Source organism: Oncorhynchus mykiss, chromosome 10 (genome assembly GCF_013265735.2).
Source record: "Oncorhynchus mykiss isolate Arlee chromosome 10, USDA_OmykA_1.1, whole genome shotgun sequence".
Lineage (NCBI taxonomy): Eukaryota > Metazoa > Chordata > Actinopteri > Salmoniformes > Salmonidae > Oncorhynchus > Oncorhynchus mykiss.
Genome location: NC_048574.1, coordinates 15662977 through 15688793, shown reverse-complemented (window position 1 = coordinate 15688793; position 25817 = coordinate 15662977). Strand labels below are relative to the sequence as shown.

Genomic DNA, 25817 nt, shown 5'->3' with positions numbered 1-25817 from the left:
TACTGTTTCCACTAATAAATTGTGTAGCAGTCTGATAAACTTTTGAGTCTACAAATGAAGTCGCAGTGTCTGTGGATAATTCTTATTTTTTATTTTACCTTTATTTAACTAGGCAAGTTAGTTAAGAACAAATTCTTATTTTCGATGACGGCCTAGGAACAGTGGGTTAACTGCCTGTTCAGGGGCAGAACGACAGATTTGTACCTTGTCAGCTCGGGGATTTGAACTTGCAACCTTCCGGTTACTAGTCCAACGCACTAACCACAAGGCTACCCTGCCGCCCCTTAAGCGCCTATCAGAGTCCAAAACGTGTATGCGTACGCACATCAGTGTTATAGATATGAATATTAGACGGTTGGCTTTCATACTTTTCTAATCCTCAACGCGGCTCAAACTATTTCTACAACTGTTAATACATTTGAATGAATAGAGGAAGCGTACACCGAGCCGCGTTGGGAATTCTGTAGATGCGCGCGGTCGGGCTGTGCGAGAGCCGGGTAGCTATGTCACAAGGGCTATACGCTTTAGGTTACATATTGGTGACAACATTTGGATTGGAAAGCATGCTTGCAGAGAGAATGTAAGGCCGATTATGAGGGGAAAATAAAATAAACATGAGCAGGAGAGTGTGGCCTCGCTCTAAACTGAACAACCCAATTCAGCCCTTCTATTCCTCCAAAAGCCATAATAACAGGTGTCAAAATAACTGTGTTTACTGCTACAGCTCATGTTAGTACAATGACTGTGGGGATCAATAAACATGGTCATTTTTGTCAAATCTACATGAAACAAGGTTGTTTATTATTCATTGCTGTCTGCCAATCCTCAAGCTTCAAAAAAAAGTGAATATGCATTTTAATAAATTGGATATTTCCTCTCTCCATATCATTGTTTCTTTTTTGATAACCAGTGGGGGCTTGTGCAAGAAAGAGTGAAAGCCCATTCTCAGATACGCCAAAACAACATTCATCAGAATTGGAGGATAGAGATTCCAGGGAGTCAAGCACTAGAAGGTCTGATAAGTGTGTCACAGATAATAATAATACAGAGGGTTATAGCATTCATTTCACATAGACTTTGTCCTTGCTAACGGCGGATACGGCTTTGAGAACAATAATGCATAGCCTGAACAACTCTTTGTCTGCATTACATTTTCAAACTTGACCTGAGAGGTCAGATTGCAGGTTTCATTATTAGGGGAATGACCATGTCATGAACTTTGAAATTCTGAATAAGAATCATGCATTATACCAATCTCCAATAATGCAGTGAGGAAATAGTTGAATTCAGTTGGATCAAATATGTAAAAAGCCCACATCAATATGCTTATTTTGAATCATCACAAAAACATCACAGAGGAAGAGTAAGAAGAGTACATGGAAAAATACCACAAGCACCTACTGCAATATCAGCAGAGTTAAAAATAAAAGCCCTAAACCTGCAGAATGTGCCCACTGCTCAGGCATAGCAAACTGCAGGTTAAGCAAATGTGACAATAGGCAAACCTCTAGGGATAACACAAGTATTGTGAATGCCAAAAAGTACTGACTTAGGTGACCTATCATTCAGCAAAGACCCCATTTAAAAAGGGGCAATAAGCAGTTGCTACATCCATTTTTGGACTTAGAAATGAACAATATGTACCCATTGACTCTTGAAATAATAACTTATAAATGCCTCATGAACTTAGTTAAACTGTCACACACCATCAGAACCAAAAATATACATTTGTTTTACTTCAATGTTTGTAAACAAAGTGAATGTAGACAACCACTATTTAGCCTCAAAAGTTGGTCAAAGAATTTGAAAGTGTTTACATTCTCCATCCCCATTGCTCAGATTTTTGCTGAAACAGGGGCAGGCCAAATGCTTTGTTATTGTTTCTACTGCTGATTGCTGCTTTAAACGGTTATTATAAAATAGTTATTACTTTTAAAGGTAGACTCAGCAATATGATGTACTGACAAAATAAAGGAAACACCAACATAAAGTGTCTTAATAGGGCGTTAGGCCACCATGGCCAGAACAGCTTCAATGCACCTTGGCATAGATTCTACAAGTGTATGGAATTCATTTTGAGGGATGCGACACCATTCTTCCACGAGAAAGTCCATAATTTGCTGTTTTGTTGATGGTGGTGGAAAACGCTGTCTCAGGCGCCGCTCCAGAATCTTCCATAAGTGTTCAATTGGGTTGATATCTGGTGACTGAGACGGCCATGGCACATGGTTTACATCGTTTTCATGCTCATCAAACCATTCAGTGACCACTCGTGCATTGTGGATCGGGGCATTGTCATCCTATGGCAGCACAACCATGATAGCTTAAATAATGGCCAAAATAATGTCCTGCCCAGCATTTTTATACATGATCCTAAGCATGATGGGATGTTAATTGCTACAGTGCCTTGCGAAAGTATTCGGCCCCTTTGAACTTTGCGACCTTTTGCCACATTTCAGGCTTCAAACATAAAGATATAAAACTGTATTTTTTTGTGAAGAATCAACAACAAGTGGGACACAATCATGAAGTGGAACGACATTTATTGGATATTTCAAACTTTTTTAACAAATCAAAAACTGAAAAATTGGGCGTGCAAAATTATTCAGCCCCTTTACTTTCAGTGCAGCAAACTCTCTCCAGAAGTTCAGTGAGGATCTCTGAATGATCCAATGTTGACCTAAATGACTAATGATGATAAATACAATCCACCTGTGTGTAATCAAGTCTCCGTATAAATGCACCTGCACTGTGATAGTCTCAGAGGTCCGTTAAAAGCGCAGAGAGCATCATGAAGAACAAGGAACACACCAGGCAGGTCCGAGATACTGTTGTGAAGAAGTTTAAAGCCGGATTTGGATACAAAAAGATTTCCCAAGCTTTAAACATCCCAAGGAGCACTGTGCAAGCGATAATATTGAAATGGAAGGAGTATCAGACCACTGCAAATCTACCAAGACCTGGCCGTCCCTCTAAACTTTCAGCTCATACAAGGAGAAGACTGATCAGAGATGCAGCCAAGAGGCCCATGATCACTCTGGATGAACTGCAGAGATCTACAGCTGAGGTGGGAGACTCTGTCCATAGGACAACAATCAGTCGTATTTTGCACAAATCTGGCCTTTATGGAAGAGTGGCAAGAAGAAAGCCATTTCTTAAAGATATCCATAAAAAGTGTCGTTTAAAGTTTGCCACAAGCCACCTGGGAGACACACCAAACATGTGGAAGAAGGTGCTCTGGTCAGATGAAACCAAAATTGAACTTTTTGGCAACAATGCAAAACGTTATGTTTGGCGTAAAAGCAACACAGCTCATCACCCTGAACACACCATCCCCACTGTCAAACATGGTGGTGGCAGCATCATGGTTTGGGCCTGCTTTTCTTCAGCAGGGACAGGGAAGATGGTTAAAATTGATGGGAAGATGGATGGAGCCAAATACAGGACCATTCTGGAAGAAAACCTGATGGAGTCTGCAAAAGACCTGAGACTGGGACGGAGATGTCTTCCAACAAAGACAATGATCCAAAACATAAAGCAAAATCTACAATGGAATGGTTCAAAAATAAACATATCCAGGTGTTAGAATGGCCAAGTCAAAGTCCAGACCTGAATCCAATCGAGAATCTGTGGAAAGAACTGAAAACTGCTGTTCACAAATGCTCTCCATCCAACCTCACTGAGCTCGAGCTGTTTTGCAAGGAGGAATGGGAAAAAATGTCAGTCTCTCGATGTGCAAAACTGATAGAGACATACCCCAAGCGACTTACAGCTGTAATCGCAGCAAAAGGTGGCGCTACAAAGTATTAACTTAAGGGGGCTGAATAATTTTGCACACCCAATTTTTCAGTTTTTGATTTGTTAAAAAAGTTTGAAATATCCAATAAATGTCGTTCTACTTCATGATTGTGTCCCACTTGTTGTTGATTCTTCACAAAAAAAATACAGTTTTATATCTTTATGTTTGAAGCCTGAAATGTGGCAAAAGGTCGCAAAGTTCAAGGGGGCCGAATACTTTCGCAAGGCACTGTAAATGAACTCAGGAACCACACCAGTGTGGAAGCACCTGCTTTAATATCCTCTGTATCCATCATTTACTCAAATGCTTCCATTATTTTGGCAGCTACCTGTAGGTGCACAAAGTAAACAGCATAGTGGGTAAATTTCCGCAACAACTAAGAGTGTTGAAGCGCAAGGCTCAACTTCAACGATGTTTTGGTGCCCTGGCTACAATAGCACAGACATTGAGATGAGCGAGATGCAAGACTTCACTCTCACACACAGTATCTGCACAGGTTCACTTCACACTGCTTCACTGTGGCAACGTCATTTAGCGGGGTCTACCTTTTAAGTAAAAAAATGCTTGCATTTTTGCCACTAGCATAGACATTCAGTATCAAATTCCATATAATTTATGAAATGGAATATAACGGTGAACATGGCTAAACAGTTGAGGGTGAACATGGCTAAACAGTTGAGGGTGAACATGGCTAAACAGTTGAGGGTAAACATGGCTAAACAGTTGAGGGGATATTGTTTTTTGTTATGACAATAAAAACAACAATGCATTCTTCAATGAATGGATGGATTCCAATAACCTGCTGACTTACCAAGCAGTGCTTGGAACAGGCTGCTTTTGAAGACCCCCATCACTCTCTGAATGGCAGTTTTGAGCTGTTGTTCCTCTGGCTTCGTCAGTTTAGCACAGTAGTCTTCCAAAAGCCCTAGGGCCCTAGCTGTGTCTGCAGGAGGGTACGGAATGGAGACCAGTTAGCATGCTATTCAAATGATGGTCACATAAGTTAATTTAAACATAGTACAAGTGATGAAATATCACAAACCACCAGACAAGTACGGATCAATTCACAAAGGCATTTTGTTTGAATAAGATATATAGTAGCTTGAGCTTCCGCCACATGTTATCCCCATCTGTGAAAGGGATTCTAAGAACAACCTCAAGCAGCAAAGCAATTCTGAAAAGATATGTAATAACAACTGCATGTGCAAAAGATGATGAGGCCACTTGCATGGTTTATAATTAGCAGCCACTTCCACTACTAATATGAGAGGCAGTTTTGCAACGGTACAGAAATGTGGAGCATCGATCTAGTGTACGCTCGGCGTGAGTGTCAGAGGGCGAGACACCACTGTCACACAGAGACAGAGGGGTCATCGTTGAGCTCAGACTCTGTCACCAAAGGAGACCGCAGGGGAACAAAGCTGCTCTTTACTCAGGGGTGGGGGAGGAGGGGTGCTGTGACAAGCATGTGACAAGACGAAAGTCAACACTAAACTATATCTCATGTGTCAAATAAACTCTCAAGAACAGAGTGTAAAATGGTCTTTAAATACTTATATGGATTTTCCTGTTCAATTGATCTGGCTGACTGCTGTCTAGTCAGACTTTTACTTTAACCTCTCAACTCCAGAAAACTCTGGGAGGTTGCAAAATCTTGCATGACATTCATTGTCATTGCACAGTTTAACAATTTGGACAGTAATTCTTTCTTGTTGCACAATTACAGACCAATGTCTTCCACAAGGACAAGCCTCATTAGACATCTATTTATATGGAGTTGCTTAGCAGACTGCACTTACACTACAATCACCACATGCCAATCATCAGCCAATATAGGCTGCAAATAAGGACAAACCAGTCCTTTACTGAATATGATGCAAAATATTCAATTACACTTATGATAGGCCTTACTTTACTGAATATGGCATTATAAATCCCTACAAATGTGAATAAATGCTGTATAACCTATTTTACGTGAAATGCTTTCAGAAATATTTTACTAATAGGCCTAGTAACATTACTTACACTATTTAAGTAGGCCTAGTGTAGCTTATTAATGCTTATTCATTAAAGTTATTAAAGGTTTACCCAAAACTCTTGTCCAAAATAAACTATTATCAATGACTGTTCTGTTTCATAGGCCAGAGGGCCAAGGTGCATGCAACAACATATTTTTATTAGGCTTATATTACAAGTTATGGGTCATTTTTATTTGGTTTGCCACTAGCCTACCTACAGGAGCATATTAAGCCGAGAAAGGCAAATGAAAATTGTGTCCTACTTACATAAAGACTACATGCTGAAATCTAGAAGTGCTGAATCTCAATAAAGATCCACTTGTGGCTACATAGAGGCAGCGAGACAACTGTTGTGCCAATTAGTATACGTTTCTGCTCACCTTTTTTTCTTACAGGCATAGTTGAATGCTGGATTCGTATCGGTGATTTACTCTTGCGCCAATAACATAACGTATTCCCAGTTCTCTTCAGTGCATTATTAAAAATGTCAGGCAGTGGTGAAAAAGCGAGTCAGTTGTGCTATAACGTGTAGCCTTAGACACAGAGGCAGTAGGTTTTAGGCTTTTGCTCCAGCAGAATCCGTGGTCTACAGTCTAAAACAATAGACGAGCACAGGGCAAAACAGGCCACAAACAAAAACTATGTTTGCAATGTGGCTGTGTATGCTTGTTCAGTTCATCTTCAACAAAGTATTTCCGATTGGTGTGTGCTGCTGCTGACAGGTGCAACGGCAGTCGCGCACGTTCTGATATCATGTCATGGACATTGACTATAGCCTAGCATAAATGGTAGGTCAATTCCCTCAACTGACAGGAACTTTTCGTGAGCACCCAGCGAGATGTTCCGCGTTCCTACCACTTCCCTTGCAGTTTGATGCTGGCATTGAGTCAATGGCGCTCCCATGTGATGAGCTGGGGATTTAAAACACAAATCCAATGGCAGTCCAAAGAAATGTTAAAGGCGCCGTAACGTTACCCGGCGAGGTGAAATATGCAACCAAGCAAGTCTATTTTGGCTCGTGCAAAAAACGTTGCAGCATGTCATGGGATATGATGACATGAGCAGGGGTATAGCCTATTTGTAACTTAACAGCACAGCAAGTTTAATAAGGCTACACACCTGGCAGCAATTCCTCATAGCTTAATATTTTTTTCTATGCATTTGGGATGGCCCAGTTGGCTAAACGAACCAGGTCTGCGGCTAAGTAGCCTAGCCTTAGGATAACTAGCTATCAAAATACATAACATTGGCTGGCCAACATTTATTCCAAGACATACCACAACCAATAAAATTGTTATGCTCCATCCAATAACTCGGTTAGCTAAGGTTATGTAGCTGTGTGATTCTCCGTCATCTCTCTTTCGTTTAGCCTACATGACATTATTTTTAAATAAGTCTATTCAACTATTCACAAACTGAAATTAACCCAATACTCGCAAACACATGCATCATAGTAGCTTAACCAGCTAGGCTACTTAAAACGAAAACCTGGGCAGTGAAAATGGAAGTTGACAGAGCGTTTGGCTAACGATAACCTAATTCCAGTGAGCAGATTCTCTCCTGACTGTCTGTTGGAAAATACCTGCCTGTCTGATCGTGCCGTAAAACGCATGGCTTTGCAATAACCCCGTCTACTTTACACATTTCATATATTCTTTGCGAAATATCTGGAACTTCCTCGTCCTCTTTTTTTCCCTGTTCCTTGGCAGCTGTCACATCACCACGTTTTTGATTCCCAAGTCTACAACCACGAAGTAGAAAGCAGCAGCATCAGTACCAGTTTTACCAATAGAGAATTAGAGGCCTCTAGTGGCTAAAAGGCCTTACTAGCATGGGCAGCGCCGTTGAAGGTTTCCACCATTTTAATGTAGTCAACTGGGTGGGACTTACAACTTCATTGGCTGATCCTTCCTGGTGACCCTGGTGGAGTCACGTCCAACTGGGTCATCAGGAGGGATCAGCCAATCGGGAAGAAGAAAAATGACTACTTGACAATGGAGATTGGCTCAATGGCGCTGCCCATGCTGTCAGACACTATAACGGCATATATTAGTCCTATATATCTCTATGGTTTTACCTTAGCAGTGGCGAGGTTGGTTACTACCCCTTGATTGACAAAACATTACATCAAATGGCATGTCGAGTTTTTTGTCCATGCTCGGGCTTACTTGCCTCCCAACAACCAGATGTGCCGGTTTTCAGGTGAGACTGAAAGGGCCCGTACACCGTGGTACTTGGGATCCTTGGGACGTCGATACCCTAATGTAGTTGACATTTTAAATAGTTATGGTACAGTTATTATTAGGTAATGGTTTGGAGTATGGACGTCCCTTACAAAAAAAAAGGTAACTATATTTTAAGACGATTAAATACTCTACGAATAAAAAAGCTGTCCTTACACAAGTGTCCTTGTGTAATGTGATATTCTACCCCCTAGCCCAATTGTCCTTCGTGTATTATTTATATATGCTTGTGTTCGCCCATATACTTTCTGTATTGATTTGTTAAAACATATTTTAAATAAAAGTAAAAAATTAATACAAAAAAAAACAAAAGAAAGAGTGTGGGTTCCTGGTAGTACTGACCAAATGGAAAGAGAGCCTGTGATGGGACTTCCGCTTTTGTAAATTAACCTGGGCTGCGTTCAGTACGTTCTGGACTGTTAAATTGAACGGAAACGGCGCTCCTGAAAAACGGGGAAGTTGTGGGTTGGGGAACGCTTTTTAATTTTTTTATTAACAACAAATCATTACATAAAGCACATGAGGGAACACAATCATACATAGATTACAAACAATGGATAATTGAGCTAGGGGGTACAATATCACATTACAATTACACAAGGACCTTAAGGGACATACATGTACTTACAATGTACTTACAAAAAACAAACAGCTTTTTTGTTAGTAGAGCATTTAACCGTCTTAAAATACAGTTACATTTATTTTTGTAGGGTATGAAAATGTGGTTTTCTGTTTGTAAATGTACATTTGTGAATATGAAATTTGGCCAAAAGAATAATGAAATGAATTACATAAAAATGTTTCAGCTTATTTCTATTGTATGTAAAGAATCCAAACAGTACATCTCTCCACAATTGTGTAAAATCTTCATAAATGTGTTCAATTATAAACCTACTGATGTCTTTCCACAGTTTTCTTACATGCATACAATGCCAAAAAAGATGCAACACTGTTTCTGGGTGGTCATTACAAAAGGAGCAATTTGAGTTGATGTTTTCCTTAAACTTCTTCATATAGTGTTTGGCAGGATAATGTTTATGAATCATTTTAAAGGAAACGTCCTTAATTGTGTTAACAAGTAGGTATGTGTGTGGCAACATCCAAACTTTTTTACAACAGATATTATCAATAAATCCATTCCAATAAGGCATGACATAATACAACATCCTGCTGAAACAAGGTTCATATCGCTCTGTTGTTGAATGGACCAAAAGAGAAAAAAAAATCTTTCCTACTAATGAGTCAACAGGGTCAATAGAAGGTAGGCTCTGAGGGTCAGGTCTTGACACGTTCCTGAATAACATAGCAATACCTGAGGGAATGGCATCTAAACCAATTGCAAAATCTTTAGGTGTTACAGGGATCTTGTAAAGTGATAAGAATTCTTTATAACTGAGTAAAAGACCCTCTGCATTTACAAGTTGGCTCACCAATAGGATATTATTTCGGAACCAATATTTTAAAAACAAAAGTATTTCTATACAATATATCCCGATTATTCCATATATAATATCTGTGTGGAGAAAAATTGGGTTTATAAATTAAGGACCATGACAAGAAAACATGCCGATGAAAAGCAGAAAGTTGCACTGGAACTTTGTCCATATTATAATTGCAAAACAACATGAAGTTAAGGCCACCAAAAGTAGGGAAGACATTATGAGGAATAAAATTCCAGATAGAAGTGGGTCTTCTTAGGGAATTGTTTTATCCAATTGATCTTAAAAGTATTATTTAAAGTAGTAAAGTCCAGAAAATTCAGTCCACCATTCTCATAAGTGTTCATTACAACAGTTGTACTAATGTAATGGGTACGGTTTCTCCAAAGAAAGTTTGTTGAACGCTGCTGTACTGAATGAGAAGTTTAAAAAATGGCCGGCGTTGGGTTGTGGGAATGCTATCACTCATTGTTATACCCACCAAACGGGAGCAAATGTACATTAGTCTGTTCAAAAATGTACAAGAACGTTTTGGGGAAACGTGTCGTTCAGTACAAACCATTCTGCAAATAGCAAACTGAACACACCGTGACTGTTCTCAGAGCGGGTCAGCCGGTTTTGACTAGCAGAAGTGACTTTTCAGATAGCAGGTTAGGATAATTAGGTTGTTAGGAAAAGGGTTAGCTAAAAGGTTTCATCAACGCGACTCAAATATATCTAAGCCTGCCCTGAGAAGTATTCATTTCCGCTAATGCAATGCTACTAATGCTGCAAACATAAAAGAAACGCAACCCCTGGTCTGATAGTTTCAACCGGATTGGTTGAACGCTATACACAACAGTCGGGATCAGCATTTAGCCACTTTCAGAAGGAAAGTATACATATCCCCCCCCATTTAATGAAGTTGAAGAAATCAAAGCCTATGCAGCCCGAATGGAGAATGTTTTCGGTACAAACCGGTCCAGGAGGGAGTGATATGAATTGTTTGCCAGCAGCATGCAATGCGTTTGGACAGTAAAATGAAAACTACTCAATATGCCACTTGCAGGCTACCCACAATGTTTGGATTGGGGAGGGGAAACATCCTAGATCTATCTGTAACTATGGGTTATTCGCGGAGTATCTAGCCAATGTTCATTAAAAGTAGTTAAACCTACGGCCCGGTTTGTCATTATACAAGGGACAAACATAACATGGAGTCAGATTGGTAGTCGCTATGACGAGACAGAGAAAATGAGTAACTCTGCAAATTTCCGGACGAAAACTTAACATTCTACCACAAGTCCAGTGACATGAGTAGTCGAAGATGCTAGCTTGCAAGAGCGAGGACAACGAGCCGCAGCAGAGAGTGACATCAGTGAGAGCAAGGCTGCATTGGAATCTGTTGATGAGCAACATACTGAATGAAGTAAAAGAAATTGACACGGTTCCTGTTCTCCATCATGGATAGGCTTAGTCCTCCTACTCCTATGCAGTTAACAGGCAATCTAGCTTCCATTTTTCTGCACGTTATTGGAGAGCATGTATTGGACATTTACAATAGCTTCAGCAAGAGGAGGCAAACTTGACATTGACTGGCTAAATGGCTAAATTTGAGGAGTACTTTGTACCAAGCCTAGAACGTCACGTTTGAGAGATACATGTTGTTCTCTTATGATCAGAAACGGAGTCAGTTTTGAGCAGTATTTGGCTGAGCTGAACACACTAGCAAAACGTGTGAATTTGAAAATCTGAAAGACTCACTAGTGAAAGACAGGATAGTCTGTGGCATACTTGATAATGGACTCAAGGAGAGATTGCTGTATGAGCAAGATGTAACTATGGATAAAGCAGTGAATGTGTCTAGCAGCTGAAACCACCAGAGCACAAGCTAAAGAGCTGCGCAGGGATGAGATGTCAGTGCATGCAATAAAAAGAGGAGCACCACACACAACACCTTACAAAACAAAAACAAGCAAAAGAGAGAAATCAAAACACTACATGTGGATTTATCCACAAGCCAAAACAATTGCCCTGCATATGGCAAATCATGTAACAACTGTGGGAAAAATAATAATTTCACAAAATGCTGCAATGCTGAGGCTACAAAGAAAAAAGGTTCACACAGTCAAGAAGGAGATTGAATAATTATTTGTTGATTCTGTGGAAATATGCAATGCAGTAAAAGCTGAATGGATTGTGCCATTGACTGTGAATGAAACTATAATACCATTCAAGCTTGATACTGGGGAGAACGTACCAGTCAAAGGAAGCTGCATAGTAACTTTGCAGCACAAAGGAAAACAGTGCAGAGCACAGCTGCTGATTGTAGAAAAGAGTGTATAGCAATCTAGAAATCAATGCATGTGAAAAGCTCAGTTTGTTGAAAATAGTGTATGTAGTGACATCACAGACTGAAAATGACCAAGAATCGCTACTGGCTGAGTATGAGGACGTGTTTGAAGATCTTGGATGTTTACCAGGAGAAGACAAAATATGTACTGATGACAAAATTACTCCAGTTGTGCATGTATGCAGAAAAGTTCCATTTGCACTGAGGAAAAAGCTCAAGGAGGAACTCGAACGCATGGACGTCATCACAAAAATGGATGAAGCTACAGACTAGGTAAGCTCACTGGTTATTGTGGTAAAAAAAGAATGGCGATCTTAGGATATGTCTAGACCCGAGAGATCTCAACAAAGCAATCAGAGAGAGAATTTTAAGTTGCCAACCAGAGAAGAGATAATGTCACAGTTTGCTGGAGCAAAGTGGTTCAGTAAGCTTGATGACTCATCAGGATTCTGACAAAATAATGTAGACGATGCAAGCTCAAGGCTATGCACATTCAACACACCTGAGGGCAGGTACAGATTTCTTCGTCTACCATATTGGATTCTCTCAGCGCCAGATGTCTACCGCAAGACAATCCACATGATCTTCGAGCACATTCCTGGAGTGGAGACCATGATGGATGACATCATCATCTGGGGATCCACAAAAGAAGAACACGACACGAGAGTGAGACAAGTGCTGGACCTGACACGGAAGGTCAACCTAAAACTAAACGAGGACAAATGCGAGTTTGGTGTGAAAACACCTTCGTGGGAGACGTTCTTTCAGAGGATGGAGTCAAACCAGACCTGAGGAAAACCTTAGCCATCAACAACATGGAGCGCCCGAAGAACAAGGACGATGTGAGACGGACGCTTCATGGGCATGATCACCTACCTTGCAAAGTTCATACCTCAACTGTCAGCACAGTCCGCTCCACTCAGATGTCTTCTGGAACAGAAAAATTAATGGGAATGGTCCCATGAACAGGAAAACAGCTTCAAAAACCTAAAGAAGACAATCACAGAAGAGCCAGTGCTCAGGTTCTATGATCCAGAGAAAAGCACAAGGATTTCTGCAGACATGTCACAGTTTGGCCTGGGAGCAGTTCTGCAACAGCATGACGGCACATGGCAACCCGTCGCTTATGAATCCAGAGCCTTGACAGGCACAGAGACAAGGTATGCACAAATAGAGAAAGAACTACTGGCAAGCACATACGCTTGCGAAAGGTTTCACCAGTACGTCTACGGACGAGACTTCGAAGTAGAAACCGACCACAACCATTGGTGTCAATCATGTCTAAACCACTAAATGATTGTCCAATGAGAATCCAGAGAATGATGATCAGACTGAAAAAGTATGATATGAAGACGATCTATACCCTGGGAAAGTTCATGATCGCCGCAGACACTCTTTCTCGAGCAGTCGTCACACAGAAAAACACAGATTCAGGCCTACGTCGCCATGATCGTAGCATCACTTCCTGTGTCTTCTGAGAGAATGGAGCAGATCAAAAAAGAGACCGCACCTGACCGAACAATGACAGAGTTGAAAGAAACAACACTGATAGGATGGCCCGCACAGAAAAACAACTGTCCAAGGAGAATAGAGGATTACTGGATGTGCAGAGCAGAGCTCACCATTGTGGATGACAGTGTTCAAAGGCAACAAGATTTGTCATTCCCATGCAAAGAAATGCTACACAAAATACACGAGGGCCACTTGGGCGAGGAAAAATGCAAACGACGAGCATGAGAAGTAATGTACAGGCCAAGAATGAACCAGGAAATCAGCCAGACCACTGCTTCATGTGAACTGTGTTTGACCTACAGGCCAAAGCAGCAAGCAGAGCCGCTAATGCCTCATCCACTACCCAACTGACCCTACTACAAAGTTGGAGTTGACCTTTTTTACTGCAATGGTAAAAGTCACATTGTTGTTACGACTACTACTCAAACTACCCTGAAGTAGCAAGACATGGGGTTGCGTCTGAACTGTACTCGGACAATGGCCCGCAGTTCTCAAGTTCCGATTGTTCGCTAACGACTGGGGATTCCGACACAACACCTCCAGCCCCAAGGTCCAACGGCTTAGCAGAGTTCAGTCAAAAAAGGTTGGATGAAAAAGGCACACGGTGGAAAGGAGGATTTCCTAAAAGATCTGATGATCTACCGCAGCGCACCGCTGCAGAACGGACTTCCACCTGCACAAATGTTGATGGGACGTCGCATCAGAACCAACCTACCCATCCATGAGGACTTGCTAACACCCAGAGGTGCTCACAAAGGAAAAACAGAAAGACAAACAAAAAGTGACACGACAAAAGTGCATGACACTTACCTGAACTGAAACCTGGAGATCATGTACAGTGCCTTGCGAAAGTATTCGGCCCCCTTGAACTTTGCGACCTTTTGCCACATTTCAGGCTTCAAACATAAAGATATAAAACTGTATTTTTTTGTGAAGAATCAACAACAAGTGGGACACAATCATGAAGTGGAACGACATTTATTGGATATTTCAAACTTTTTTAACAAATCAAAAACTGAAAAATTGGGCGTGCAAAATTATTCAGCCCCCTTAAGTTAATACTTTGTAGCGCCACCTTTTGCTGCGATTACAGCTGTAAGTCGCTTGGGGTATGTCTCTATCAGTTTTGCACATCGAGAGACAGAATTGTTTTCCCATTCCTCCTTGCAAAACAGCTCGAGCTCAGTGAGGTTGGATGGAGAGCATTTGTGAACAGCAGTTTTCAGTTCTTTCCACAGATTCTCGATTAGATTCAGGTCTGGACTTTGACTTGGCCATTCTAACACCTGGATATGTTTATTTTTGAACCATTCCATTATAGATTTTGCTTTATGTTTTGGATCATTGTCTTGTTGGAAGACAAATCTCCGTCCCAGTCTCAGGTCTTTTGCAGACTCCATCAGGTTTTCTTCCAGAATGGTCCTGTATTTGGCTCCATCCATCTTCCCATCAATTTTAACCATCTTCCCTGTCCCTGCTGAAGAAAAGCAGGCCCAAACCATGATGTTTGACAGTGGGGATGGTGTGTTCAGCTGTGTTGCTTTTACGCCAAACATAACGTTTTGCATTGTTGCCAAAAAGTTCAATTTTGGTTTCATCTGACCAGAGCACCTTCTTCCACATGTTTGGTGTGTCTCCCAGGTGGCTTGTGGCAAACTTTAAACAACACTTTTTATGGATATCTTTAGGAAATGGCTTTCTTCTTGCCACTCTTCCATAAAGGCCAGATTTGTGCAATATATGACTGATTGTTGTCCTATGGACAGAGTCTCCCACCTCAGCTGTAGATCTCTGCAGTTCATCCAGAGTGATCATGGGCCTCTTGGCTGCATCTCTGATCAGTCTTCTCCGTGTATGAGCTGAAAGTTTAGAGGGACGGCCAGGTCTTGGTAGATTTGCAGTGGTCTGATACTCCTTCCATTTCAATATCATCGCTTGCACAGTGCTCCTTGGGATGTTTAAATCTTGGGAAATCTTTTTGTATCCAAATCCGGCTTTAAACTTCTTCACAACAGTATCTCGGACCTGCCTGGTGTGTTCCTTGTTCTTCATGATGCTCTCTGCGCTTTTAACGGACCTCTGAGACTATCACAGTGCAGGTGCATTTATACAGAGACTTGATTACACACAGGTGGATTGTATTTATCATCATTAGTCATTTAGGTCAACATTGGATCATTCAGAGATCCTCACTGAACTTCTGGAGAGAGTTTGCTGCACTGAAAGTAAAGGGGCTGAATAATTTTGCACGCCCAATTTTTCAGTTTTTGATTTGTTAAAAAAGTTTAAAATATCCAATAAATGTCGTTCCACTTCATGATTGTGTCCCACTTGTTGTTGATTCTTCACAAAAAAATAGTTTTATATCTTTATGTTTGAAGCCTGAAATGTGGCAAAAGGTCGCAAAGTTCAAGGGGGCCGAATACTTTCGCAAGGCACTGTACGACTCCGAGACATTAATACAGGAACCTGGATGCAGCAAGGGTGTGTGCAGAGAGAAGTTGCACCACAATCCTATGAGATCCAAACGGAGCATGGATCACAACGGAGACAAAACAGAGTGGATCTAAGGCTTCAACCATTCACTCAAGGGACTGAGGATCATCAGGATACTGCTGAAGCGTCAAATGCCTTTAGAAATGGCACTTCAGAACGACCAAAAAGGACTGTCAGACCCCCTGAAAGGCTTACTCAGAATTGCTAAATAAAAAAAAAGGGGCACCTGGACGTTTTTTTATGTTAAAAGAAATAGAGCCACAATAGAGTATTGTTGGACAGACTATATTTAGTTGGAAAAAAAATACATCACAATGTTTATTGCCTCTTAAGTGATGAGAGCAATGTAAAAATTAAAAATGGGGGAAAGAAAAGTGTTATTGAAAATTGCGTGTTATGCAGGTTGAGTAAACAAATGTGATGTAACGTGTAGTTACATAGAAAATAAGTTATTTTAAAGGAAAGATGTGTTAATAACATTTAGACTACGTTACCCAGCAGGCTATGTGGGCGGGGCAGGTGGTTGAAGAATGCCTTGCATGGCTAAACAAGGAGTTTTCTAGCTGAAGTATACGTTCATTAAAAATTACTTAAACCTACACCCCGGTTTGTCGTTATACAAAGAACAAACATAACAGAAACGTGTTTTTGGATGAACATTATCCAACCCATCCTGAGGAACATGGGTGTTGTGATTGTGCTACAGGTTCTCTTTGGCACCTACCTAGGCTCCAGACATTTTGACAGCTAATTGAAGTTGCTTCAGTTGTCCACCTCAGGTGACAAGGAACTTGAGGATTAAAACAGTTTTAAACAAACCTAAAATGTGCAAAGTTGTATTTTTATTAAAGTCCATGAATTGCGAAATGCCAGTTGTACAATTTTTGGGGGGGAGGGGGTATACCATTTCCAGCAGACCTTGTCCAAGGCCGTTTACAGGCAGCACAATTCCAATAGTTTTTCACTAATTGGACTTTTGACCAATTAAATAACATCAGAATGGTCTGCCTGTCTGAACAGCCTGTGAATCCACCTTGATTTTGAAGTGGCTAGTATATTAATGAGATGCATAACTGTCTTACCTCAACAAACCAACTCCTCCCATCATTATGCTGTCAAGTTACACATTCAAAATAAATCCTCCCCTTAAGTGAACATTCTTTGATCACTATAAATATAATTTAAATCCAGAATTACACTTTGCTCTGCCCAGAGTACCCCCCCTCACGTGCTTTTTACCAGTAGGCCTATGTTCTTACAATTCTTCCCAAGTATCCCCAGGTTGACAAATACTATATTTGCTCCATTGTTTACATTTTAGTTGGTGGCCGCATTCATTGTGGCACTATGTAGTGCGGTGGTTCCTAAACTTTTTATAGTCCTGTACCCCTTCAACCATTCAATCTCCAGCTGCGTACCACCTCTAGCACCAGGGTCAGCGTACTCTCAAATGTTGTTTTTTGCCATCGTTGTAAGACTGCCACACACACTACATGATACACTCATTCTTATGTTTAATAAATGTGACTTTGTCACAACCCGGCTCATGGGACGTGTCAAAGAGCTTTTACAGGACCAGGGCACAAATAACAAATCAGTCATTTTGCTCTTAACCACCTTACATATTAAACCTCATTTGTTCATTAAATTGTGATTAACTCACCACAGGTTAATGAGAAGGGTGTACTTGAAAGGATTCACATAACTCTGCAATGTTGGGTTCTATTGGAGAGCCTTAAATCATTTTCCACAATCTGTGCCTGTATTTAGTTTTCATAAAAGTGAGGGCCGAGAATTCACTCTCACATAGGTATGCGGGTTGCAAAGGGCATCAGTGTCTTAACAGCGCGATTTTCAAAGGCAGGCTACACTCAGCGCAGCCCTATCCAGAAATCTGGCAGTGGCTTCTGATTAAATTCAATTTTCACAGAACCGCATGCTGCAATTTCGACAAGGCTCTCTTGTTCAGATATCGGTAAGTGGACTGGAGGCAGGGCATGAAAGGGATAACGAATCCAGTTGTTTGTCATCCGTTTCAGGAAAGTACCTGCATAATTGTGCACCAAACTCAGGTGATTCGCTATATCACATTTGACATTGTCCATAAGCTTGAGATAATTTGCACAAAAAAAAAATGGAAAGACCTGTGTGTTGTCCTTGTTAATACAGACAAAGAGCTCCAACTTCTTAATCATAGCCTGTTTTGTCCCACACATTGAATATAGTTGCAGTCCCTGAAATCCTAGATTCAGGTCATTCAGGTGAGAAAAAACATCACCCAGATAGGCCAGTCGTCATGCAAGCGGTCAGATAAGTGAAAATGTTCAGTAAAAACTTTAAGCTTGTCTCTCAATTTTTTTTAAAACACGTCCTTTGCCCCTTGATAACCAGCGCACTTCTGTATGTTGTAAAAGCGTTACATGGTCACTGCTCATATCATTGCATAATGCAGAAAATACACGAATTCAGGGTCCTTGCTTTAACAAAGTTAACCATTTTCACTGCAGTGTCAAATGTCTTTCAAGCCATCGGGCAATTCCCTTGGCAGCAAGAGCCTCAGTGGATGCTGCAGTGTACCCAAGTGGCGTCGGGAGCAACCACTCCACTGTCTCCCTGTCATGGCTTATGCGCCATCAGTAGATACCAACACATCTTGACCACCAAAGTCCATTTGATGTCACAAAGCTGTCCAGTACTTTAAAAATATCCTCTCATGTTGTCTTGGTTTCCAGTGATATACAGAAGAGGAAGTCTTCCTTAATTTAATTGACCCCTCAAATGTAACGGACTCATCCAGCTGTAACGCATATAAATTCACTGGCTTGAATGCGAAGCAGTATTTGTTTCAAAACATCTCCTGCCATGACACTGATGCGTCGTGAAAGTGCTGTCTGATGAAGATATTGTCTGTATAGTTTTTTGGGCCTTTACCCCCAGCATCGTCCCAGCCATATCCACAGCAGCAGGAATAATTAAGTCCTCCACAAAAGTATGGGCTTGCCTGTCCTAGCCACTCGGTAGGTCACCATATAAGACGCTTCTAGACCCTTATTAATGGTATCCGTTGTGGTTATACATGCCTTACCACTCGAAATTCATCTTAATTCTAGCTCAAACTCCCGCGGCTTATTTTTCAAATTGGCACGTTTCTTTTCTAGGTTTCCCGTGAGACATTAACGGTTCATGTGATTGGATGTGAATTATTTGACTAGGCTACCTGTATTTGACATTGCGTTGTTATTTCACTGAACACTAGATGGTTTAATTTTATTTTGGGCAGTGAAACAAGGCTACTCAGGCGAGGGGATTAAAAATACTCACCCAGATGTATAGCCCCGTTGGAAAATGTTAACAAAAAAAGGGAATCACATTTTTCGTGGCGTACTCCCGACAACATTGCACGTACCCATTTGGGAATACTTGATGTAGTGGAACACTCGTAGATATATGTAGAACAGGCCTGACATGGATTCACATCTGCTCTATTCATGGCAATTCTAACATTCAAATAGGTTTGCCTACTGAACGTGGCCCACATCAAGTGTGCTTTATGGGATTACCAAATTACTCAGTGTTCTCACTGTAGTTTCATAACCATATGGACAACTGTAGTTTAACCTCGGGAGAATGGGGCATTCTCGCTTCACTGAAATTAGTATAGAGGACAGAATTCAAAACAAATTGCGCAGAACATTGCACTGCAATTAACTTGTAAAATGCTTCTGCTGTGTTTGAAGTGGAATCCCAGCTAACAGACATTAAATAACATGCCCAGTTCAATATACATGTTATAACGTAATGCTAAATGTTAATTAAAATATGCATTAGGTGATTATCAGTTTGTATAACTGTTCTGGATTTTGAAAATGTTTTTACTTGGCATATTTTTACTTAATGCATGATCCATTGGCAATTTTAGTGGTAAGAAATTACACCTCAGAATCAGGATCGCGATACAATGGTTGTTTAAATCCAGGCCTACCTCAAAGCTGTGTGTTAAATGCCCATAAACTGAGGGTCCTAAATTATTTGAAATGGACACTGTCACAACCCGGCTCATGGGACGTGTCAACTTCAGGATTTTGGCAATGAAGCCCTTTTTCTACTTCCCTAGTCAGATGAGCTCATGGATAGAATTTTTACGTCTGTGTGCAATATGAAGGAAGTTTAGGTAGTTTCACGAACCAATACAAACTAGCATTAGCGCATGCTAGCAGATAGTGCATTGACTTGAAGTCTATGGGTAACGCTAGTTAGCAATTGCGCTGCCGTTACTGATCAACTTCCTTCAAACTACATGCAGACAATGGTATCCACGAGTTCATCTGATGGGGAAGTTGATAAAGGCGTCAAATCCTAAACAAACCCTTTAACACAAAGGCCCCCCAAAAAAGCGTACAACATACCCTATGTGCACAAGGAAAATGTTGAGTGACCTGACATGAAAACAAAGGTCTGAGAGTGCCAAATACATTCATTCATCATTCGGCGGCAGGAAGCCTAGCAGTTTGGAGCGTTGGGCCAGTAAGCGAAAGGTCGCTGGTTCGAATCCACAAGCAGACTTGGTTAAAAATCTGACGTACCCCTGAGCAAGGCACTTTACCCCAATTGCTCCTGTAAATCACACTGGATTAGTCTGCTAAATTAATAAAAATGTAAATGATTCCTTACCCTGACAGTGGTATATGGGCCAGGAGTCTAAATCCAATTGGGATTTTTTTATTTTATTTTTTTAAAGCCACTCACTGCTAACAAAAAAAATCAATGGTCGTGATGAAGGCACCTGTGAAGTGTTCACTTTTGGCCAAATCACCTTTCGTGATTTCAAACCAAGTCATTAAATTGATTTTAATTTATTTGCCAGTGAATTGTTCAAAATTGGACAGCAACCATCACTCCCATTGATTTTTGGTTAGCAGTGGCTAAAGTTGGCTGGAGTTGTGTTTTTAAGAAATCCAAATTGCAGCCAACTGGCTCCTGGTCTACTTTCAGTGCAAAAAAAAACAATTTAACTGTAAAGGTCTTAAATACCAAACTTATTCTAATGGCACAACAATTAAATCAACAGCACCACTACTTGGTTTGCTACAAATCTGCGTGATCACAGGGCTGGAGAAATATAAGCACTCAATTCATAGGATGCATGTACTGACTGTCCACGTGATAGTTTTAACCATATTTTGAAGCTATAGTGTATATAAACAAAGATATTCTTTAAACAATGGATTACAAAACAAATTGGGGGCTATGGTTTCAACGGTGTGTTTTGATTGGGGTCCTTGAAAATCATGTACACCTCAAGTAATCAGCTAAATGCATCAGTCTAAAAATGTTCTGTGTCAACAGGCTCTCAAACCCTTTTACGGTTTCCTATGTCCAACATATATGCACACATCGCAAAATATTCCAGATTTTTCATAAAAACAGTTTAGTTTGCAGTGCATGCCCAAATAAGTAGCCTTGCACGCCACCACCTGTGAATTTTAGCCACCTACCTATACCTATGGATTCTTGGAATACAGCTTAACGCCCCCTGAGCTAACGCCATGATAACCCAAAATAAGGTTGTTTCAAACTATGTATAGCTTAAATATAAACGCAAACTATCATTTCGATCTCATGTATTGTCACTCCTTTCAGCAATAGCTTCGTCTATGAATTTGAAGGTGGTTACATTTCTCCAACCAATCCTTTGGCTTTATAGCAAACAAAAAGTGTTTAGGTCTGAAAAACAATTTAAGGACGGTACCTTTTAACAAAGTTAATTTGTGAAGTAGCCAACTATTTACTTTTCAGATCCAAATGAAAGCGTTGTGGGTTCTCCACATTAAATGCCACTGAAATGCCATCCAGCTCGATAAACTTTAGTGACAGTCCCTTACACCATTTGTTAGATATTTTCAGACCTCAGAAGTGGTCTGTCTAAACGAATCAATGGCCCAAGCTACCAGGTGTGTAAATCCCACTAAATGCCTCAACCCCAAGGAAAGACAGGTGCCATCTGAAATTATTTGAATTTGCATTATTTTAATCAGCACCTGTATTTTTTGGGGGGGGTTCATTTGCGATTGAGGCATACAGCTGGATCTATACAGGTGGTGGGGTGGGACATGAACTTATTCATTACACCAATTTTGAAGTCTGAAAACACCTGAAGCTGATTTGAGTGAAATATCACTTTAAAACTAAATGCAGCAGCATTATGTAAAAAGTACATCGGACTAGTAGGCTTTGAACTCTCCACTGAAATCAGCCCTCACAAACCATCACCACATTTTTCCATTTTGTTGAGGAATTGATAGACCTTTGTCTGCAGAAAGAGCTTGCTGTTTGAAAAGAGAAAAAGAGATGTGTTAATGTCAAATACATTGGGTCACATTCAAGGTAAAATATAACTGAAACGTGTATAATCAAAATAAGATTTATTTTCAATCATATCCATGTTCCTGAAACATTGTTCTCTCATTTAGAAAAAAAAGTTGCCACATCTTTGTACTTTACATAACATTCGTTAAGATTGTCACTTTATACAAAATTGGTGATGTCCATTTCTATCAGGATCACATCGATAACAAGATAGTTTGACTAGTTTTTTTTTTTAAACAACTGGGTTACATACCAATGTGTCAACAAGTCAGGTTAAACTTGTGAACAAACTGTAATAGGACCTCTAATATTGTCAATGTAATAGGTAGTGGAACACTTGTCATCCATAATATATTCTAAATTCACTACTTTTTTACAAAGAAGGTGTTATGGGATACTGGTTGAATGTAGTCACTTACACCCTTTGTTATACTACCTTTAAAAAAATACCAGGCCAAGTTGGCAGCAGCGGGTCCCGCCTCTTCAGCTTCCCGAACAGCAGAATCCACTTTAGCAATAAAGAAAAATAGGGGCGCTAAATGAAAACATCCTTCAGCAGAATAGTGACGTTTCACAAAAAGACAAGTTCTAACCAAACCATGCTACGCCATTATATGTTCTTGTTTTTACCCATTCTGGTTTGAGAGCCAATATGAACTAATAATCATATACTATGAAAACTCTTTGTGAAACGTCACTGTAATCTATTTACAATTATTTATTTTTTTACAATTCCAATAAACTTGACAAATTCAACAGCCCCCATTTCTTTATATTTGGGAGGGAAATCAGTTTGATTTAATATTTACAGGTTAAACGCTTACTGCATAGCACTTAAAACAAAAGTAATTCAAACTAAGATGGAAAGATATGTTCCAATGTAAACTTAATGTTAGTGTAAAAGCCTTTGGTGTATTCTAAGAGGAATAAAACTTGAAAAACACCTTAGAATTTATCAAATCATCAGCTTTTCTTCATCTGAGATCCTTACCATGGAGCCAAGCAGACAGGGACGTTCTGTAACCCATTCATCCAGCATGGTAGAACAATCATCACCTAGAAGAAAACTGGCAACAAGGTTTAACGAGTAACGTGTACTTAAATCATTGGTAAGATTTTTTACACATGCTCAATCATTCAACATTTCTTAATTAAGTATTGATCTCAAATAGTTTTAACAGTGTTCATAGATTCCCCTGACGTTCATTACACTGAAGTTAATCAGGTTCAGTCTCAACATCTGAAAACAGATACAAGTACTTGACCCTACATTTTGAGTGATGCGCTTGCACTCTCTGCACACTTAGTGCAGAACTCCACTGAGACGTTGTTCTTGTCCACGTGCAGACAGACGCCACCAGAAGTCTCCTTTTCCTCCACCTTCACACGTTTCCGCGGCAAGGCATAATCGTGGTCGTCATTCTTGTTGGACCCCTGGAAAAGCGAGGAAGATAATTTCATGCCGTTCACACCGCTCAGCCTTGACAACAGCTGGGCTAACATGCTCTCGTTGGCCAACACAGCTCTCAGGTACCTCGTCTCATCTTCCAACTCTTCTACCCTCTTATTCAATTGGACGTTTTCCTGTTTGAGTATGCGGTTTTCTGACGACAGAGACCCAACTTTATTTTCCAGCCCGTTCACGTATTCCTTCTTTTTCAGACGATTAATTCGCGCAGCGACAGCGTTTTTGTTGATCATGTGCCCAGACGGGTCATCTCTCCCCTTCCTTTTCTGAACAGCAAACACTCCTTCGGGCGATGGGGTCCTGGACGTGCCAATCCAAAAATCTTGATCTGTTGTGTCACCCACACCTATTTCGGTCAACCCAATGTCGAAAAGAGGGGAGACTGCATCCTTCTCAAATGTCCAGTTTAACTCGTCAATTCCAAATAAATCATCCAGCTCTAATCCAACTGTACTATCCCCATTCTCTGACCTAATTTCTTCAGAGGGACTCGTTTTAACATTTTCTATCATTTCAACAAAGTCAGTGACTTCAACGTCAAAAGGACAAGTTGAAGAGTGCACCTCCACATTGGTGATGTCTGAACGACCTCTTCGTCTGGTGATCATTTTTAGCTTTTGATGAGGGACACCACCAATGTATTCCCGCTCAGATTATCTGTGAGAATACAACAAGAACATTGATTAGTGAATTAAGTCTGTTTAATGAATATATTGGGTTTCATACCCCCTAGACATGAGTATTGTGTCCTGTGCTTCAGTGAGTAATGTTAAATTAGGCCTAGCTAGCCTTCAGATCCTCTGTCCCTTACCTCAACCCCCATTTTGAAGGGACTAAAGTCTAGAGGCCATACACGTTTCCTTTACCAAATAACGTTAATCAGTAGCGTTGAGCGATTAGTGCTTTTTAAGTTGTCATATTTCGGTTAGATCATTTGAAATAATCACGGATTTCGATTTATTTTTTTACTGTAAACGTGATTTTAGAGCTTTTTCATGGAAATTCCAAAGCCAAACATCATGAACATTCAATTGCAAAAACATTCATTCTGTGTGGATCTTTCTCGAGAAATTAAACATTTCTAGTTAATGCAGTTGTTCAATGCGTGCTGTATCTAACGTTAGCTAGCTAATTTAGGCGCCATAATGTTGTCTGAACAAGAATGACGTTACATTAGGCCTAACTAGCTAACATTAGCTACCATGCAATCTTTATGTTTTTTGGAACATGTTATAAGTACTCACATTGATATTTTGTTAACTAGTTTGTGGTTTCAACAACGTTAACGTTATTTTTTATTTAACGCTAGTTAGTTATAACAATATTAGCTAGTTGGAAGACCATTGCGCACAAACAAAATGACAAAGCATTTTTGAAGTAACCACACTTACCGTCCGTGAAGCTTTAACTGGATCCTATTGTAGCTATTTGTTCGTAATATTATTCAGCTTTCGTAGGAAAAGATTCGATCTTGTTTGACAGTCTGTAAATTTGTCTAATCCCGAAACAACTACTTGCTGACTAGCGGAGACAACTTCTAAACGTACAAAGGACGCAAAGAATGGCGACTCAACCTGCGGAAATGGTTTTCACAGGTTACCACACCCACAAAGTCAAAATGGCGACTCAACTCACGGAAATGGTTTTCACTAGCTACCACAGCCAAAGTAAAACAGCTATATTGTAAAAAAAAAAGATATATATATATATATAATATGAGATTTTTTTTGCCTTTTGCTCTTAATTTAATTTACGGTTAGACATAATGTTAGCATTGTGGTTAGGTTTAAAATCTGATAAAGATCAATTGTAGACATGGGCGTGGTTAATGACTTTGTGGCTATGGTAACTAGTGACGAGACGGAAAAACATCACTAATAATCATATACAATGAAAACTCTTTGTGAAACGTCACTGTAATTTATTTACCTTTTTTTTTACAATTCCAATAAACTTGGCAAATTCAACAAGCTCCCATTTCTTTATATTTGGGAGGGAAATCAGTTCCTCTGCCCAGGCGTTGCTAACGTCTGCCAGACCTTACATAGGTATTTTACTTCTCAGCGAACCCCATCATGTTATAGCAGTAACTGCCAGTCGGTGCTGCAACCATTGGTTGATGCACGCAACGTCTGAGCAAATGA

The 25817-nt window shown here is 40.2% G+C and overlaps 2 protein-coding genes across 21 annotated transcripts in view; both read right to left on the bottom strand.

The window, feature by feature from the left end:
* LOC110533415 (disks large homolog 2) overlaps nucleotides 1-7582 on the bottom strand; it is a 312764-nt gene extending 305182 nt beyond the window's left edge. For 6 of the 18 annotated variants that reach the window (XM_036989771.1, XM_036989777.1, XM_036989783.1 and 3 more), the window contains exons 1-2: nucleotides 6198-7576; nucleotides 4611-4742 (exon numbers count right to left, since the gene is read on the bottom strand). In XM_036989771.1, the coding sequence (XP_036845666.1) occupies nucleotides 4611-4742; nucleotides 6198-6216 (151 nt within the window). In that variant the 5' untranslated portion in view covers nucleotides 6217-7576. Of the gene's footprint in view, nucleotides 1-4610; nucleotides 4743-6197 lie in introns of all 18 variants that reach the window. The other 12 variants (XM_036989772.1, XM_036989774.1, XM_036989778.1 and 9 more) reach the window with 5 other exon arrangements.
* Nucleotides 7583-22242: 14660 nt separating this feature from the next.
* On the bottom strand, nucleotides 22243-25309 carry LOC110533414 (CREB/ATF bZIP transcription factor). 3 transcript variants are annotated; one of them, XM_036989770.1, is made up of 4 exons: nucleotides 25065-25309; nucleotides 23476-24330; nucleotides 23150-23272; nucleotides 22243-22713 (listed from the first exon to the last, which is right to left on the bottom strand). In XM_036989770.1, exons 2-3 carry the CDS (start codon nucleotides 24279-24281, stop codon nucleotides 23161-23163), a joined length of 918 nt encoding a protein of 305 aa, XP_036845665.1. In that variant the 5' UTR covers nucleotides 24282-24330; nucleotides 25065-25309; the 3' UTR covers nucleotides 22243-22713; nucleotides 23150-23160. The 3 variants fall into 3 exon arrangements, 2 of the variants coding, with proteins under 2 accessions (XP_036845665.1, XP_021473263.1); XM_021617588.2 differs by having other exon boundaries at nucleotides 23197-23272; XR_005053589.1 differs by having other exon boundaries at nucleotides 23150-24330.
* Nucleotides 25310-25817: the final 508 nt, after the last annotated feature.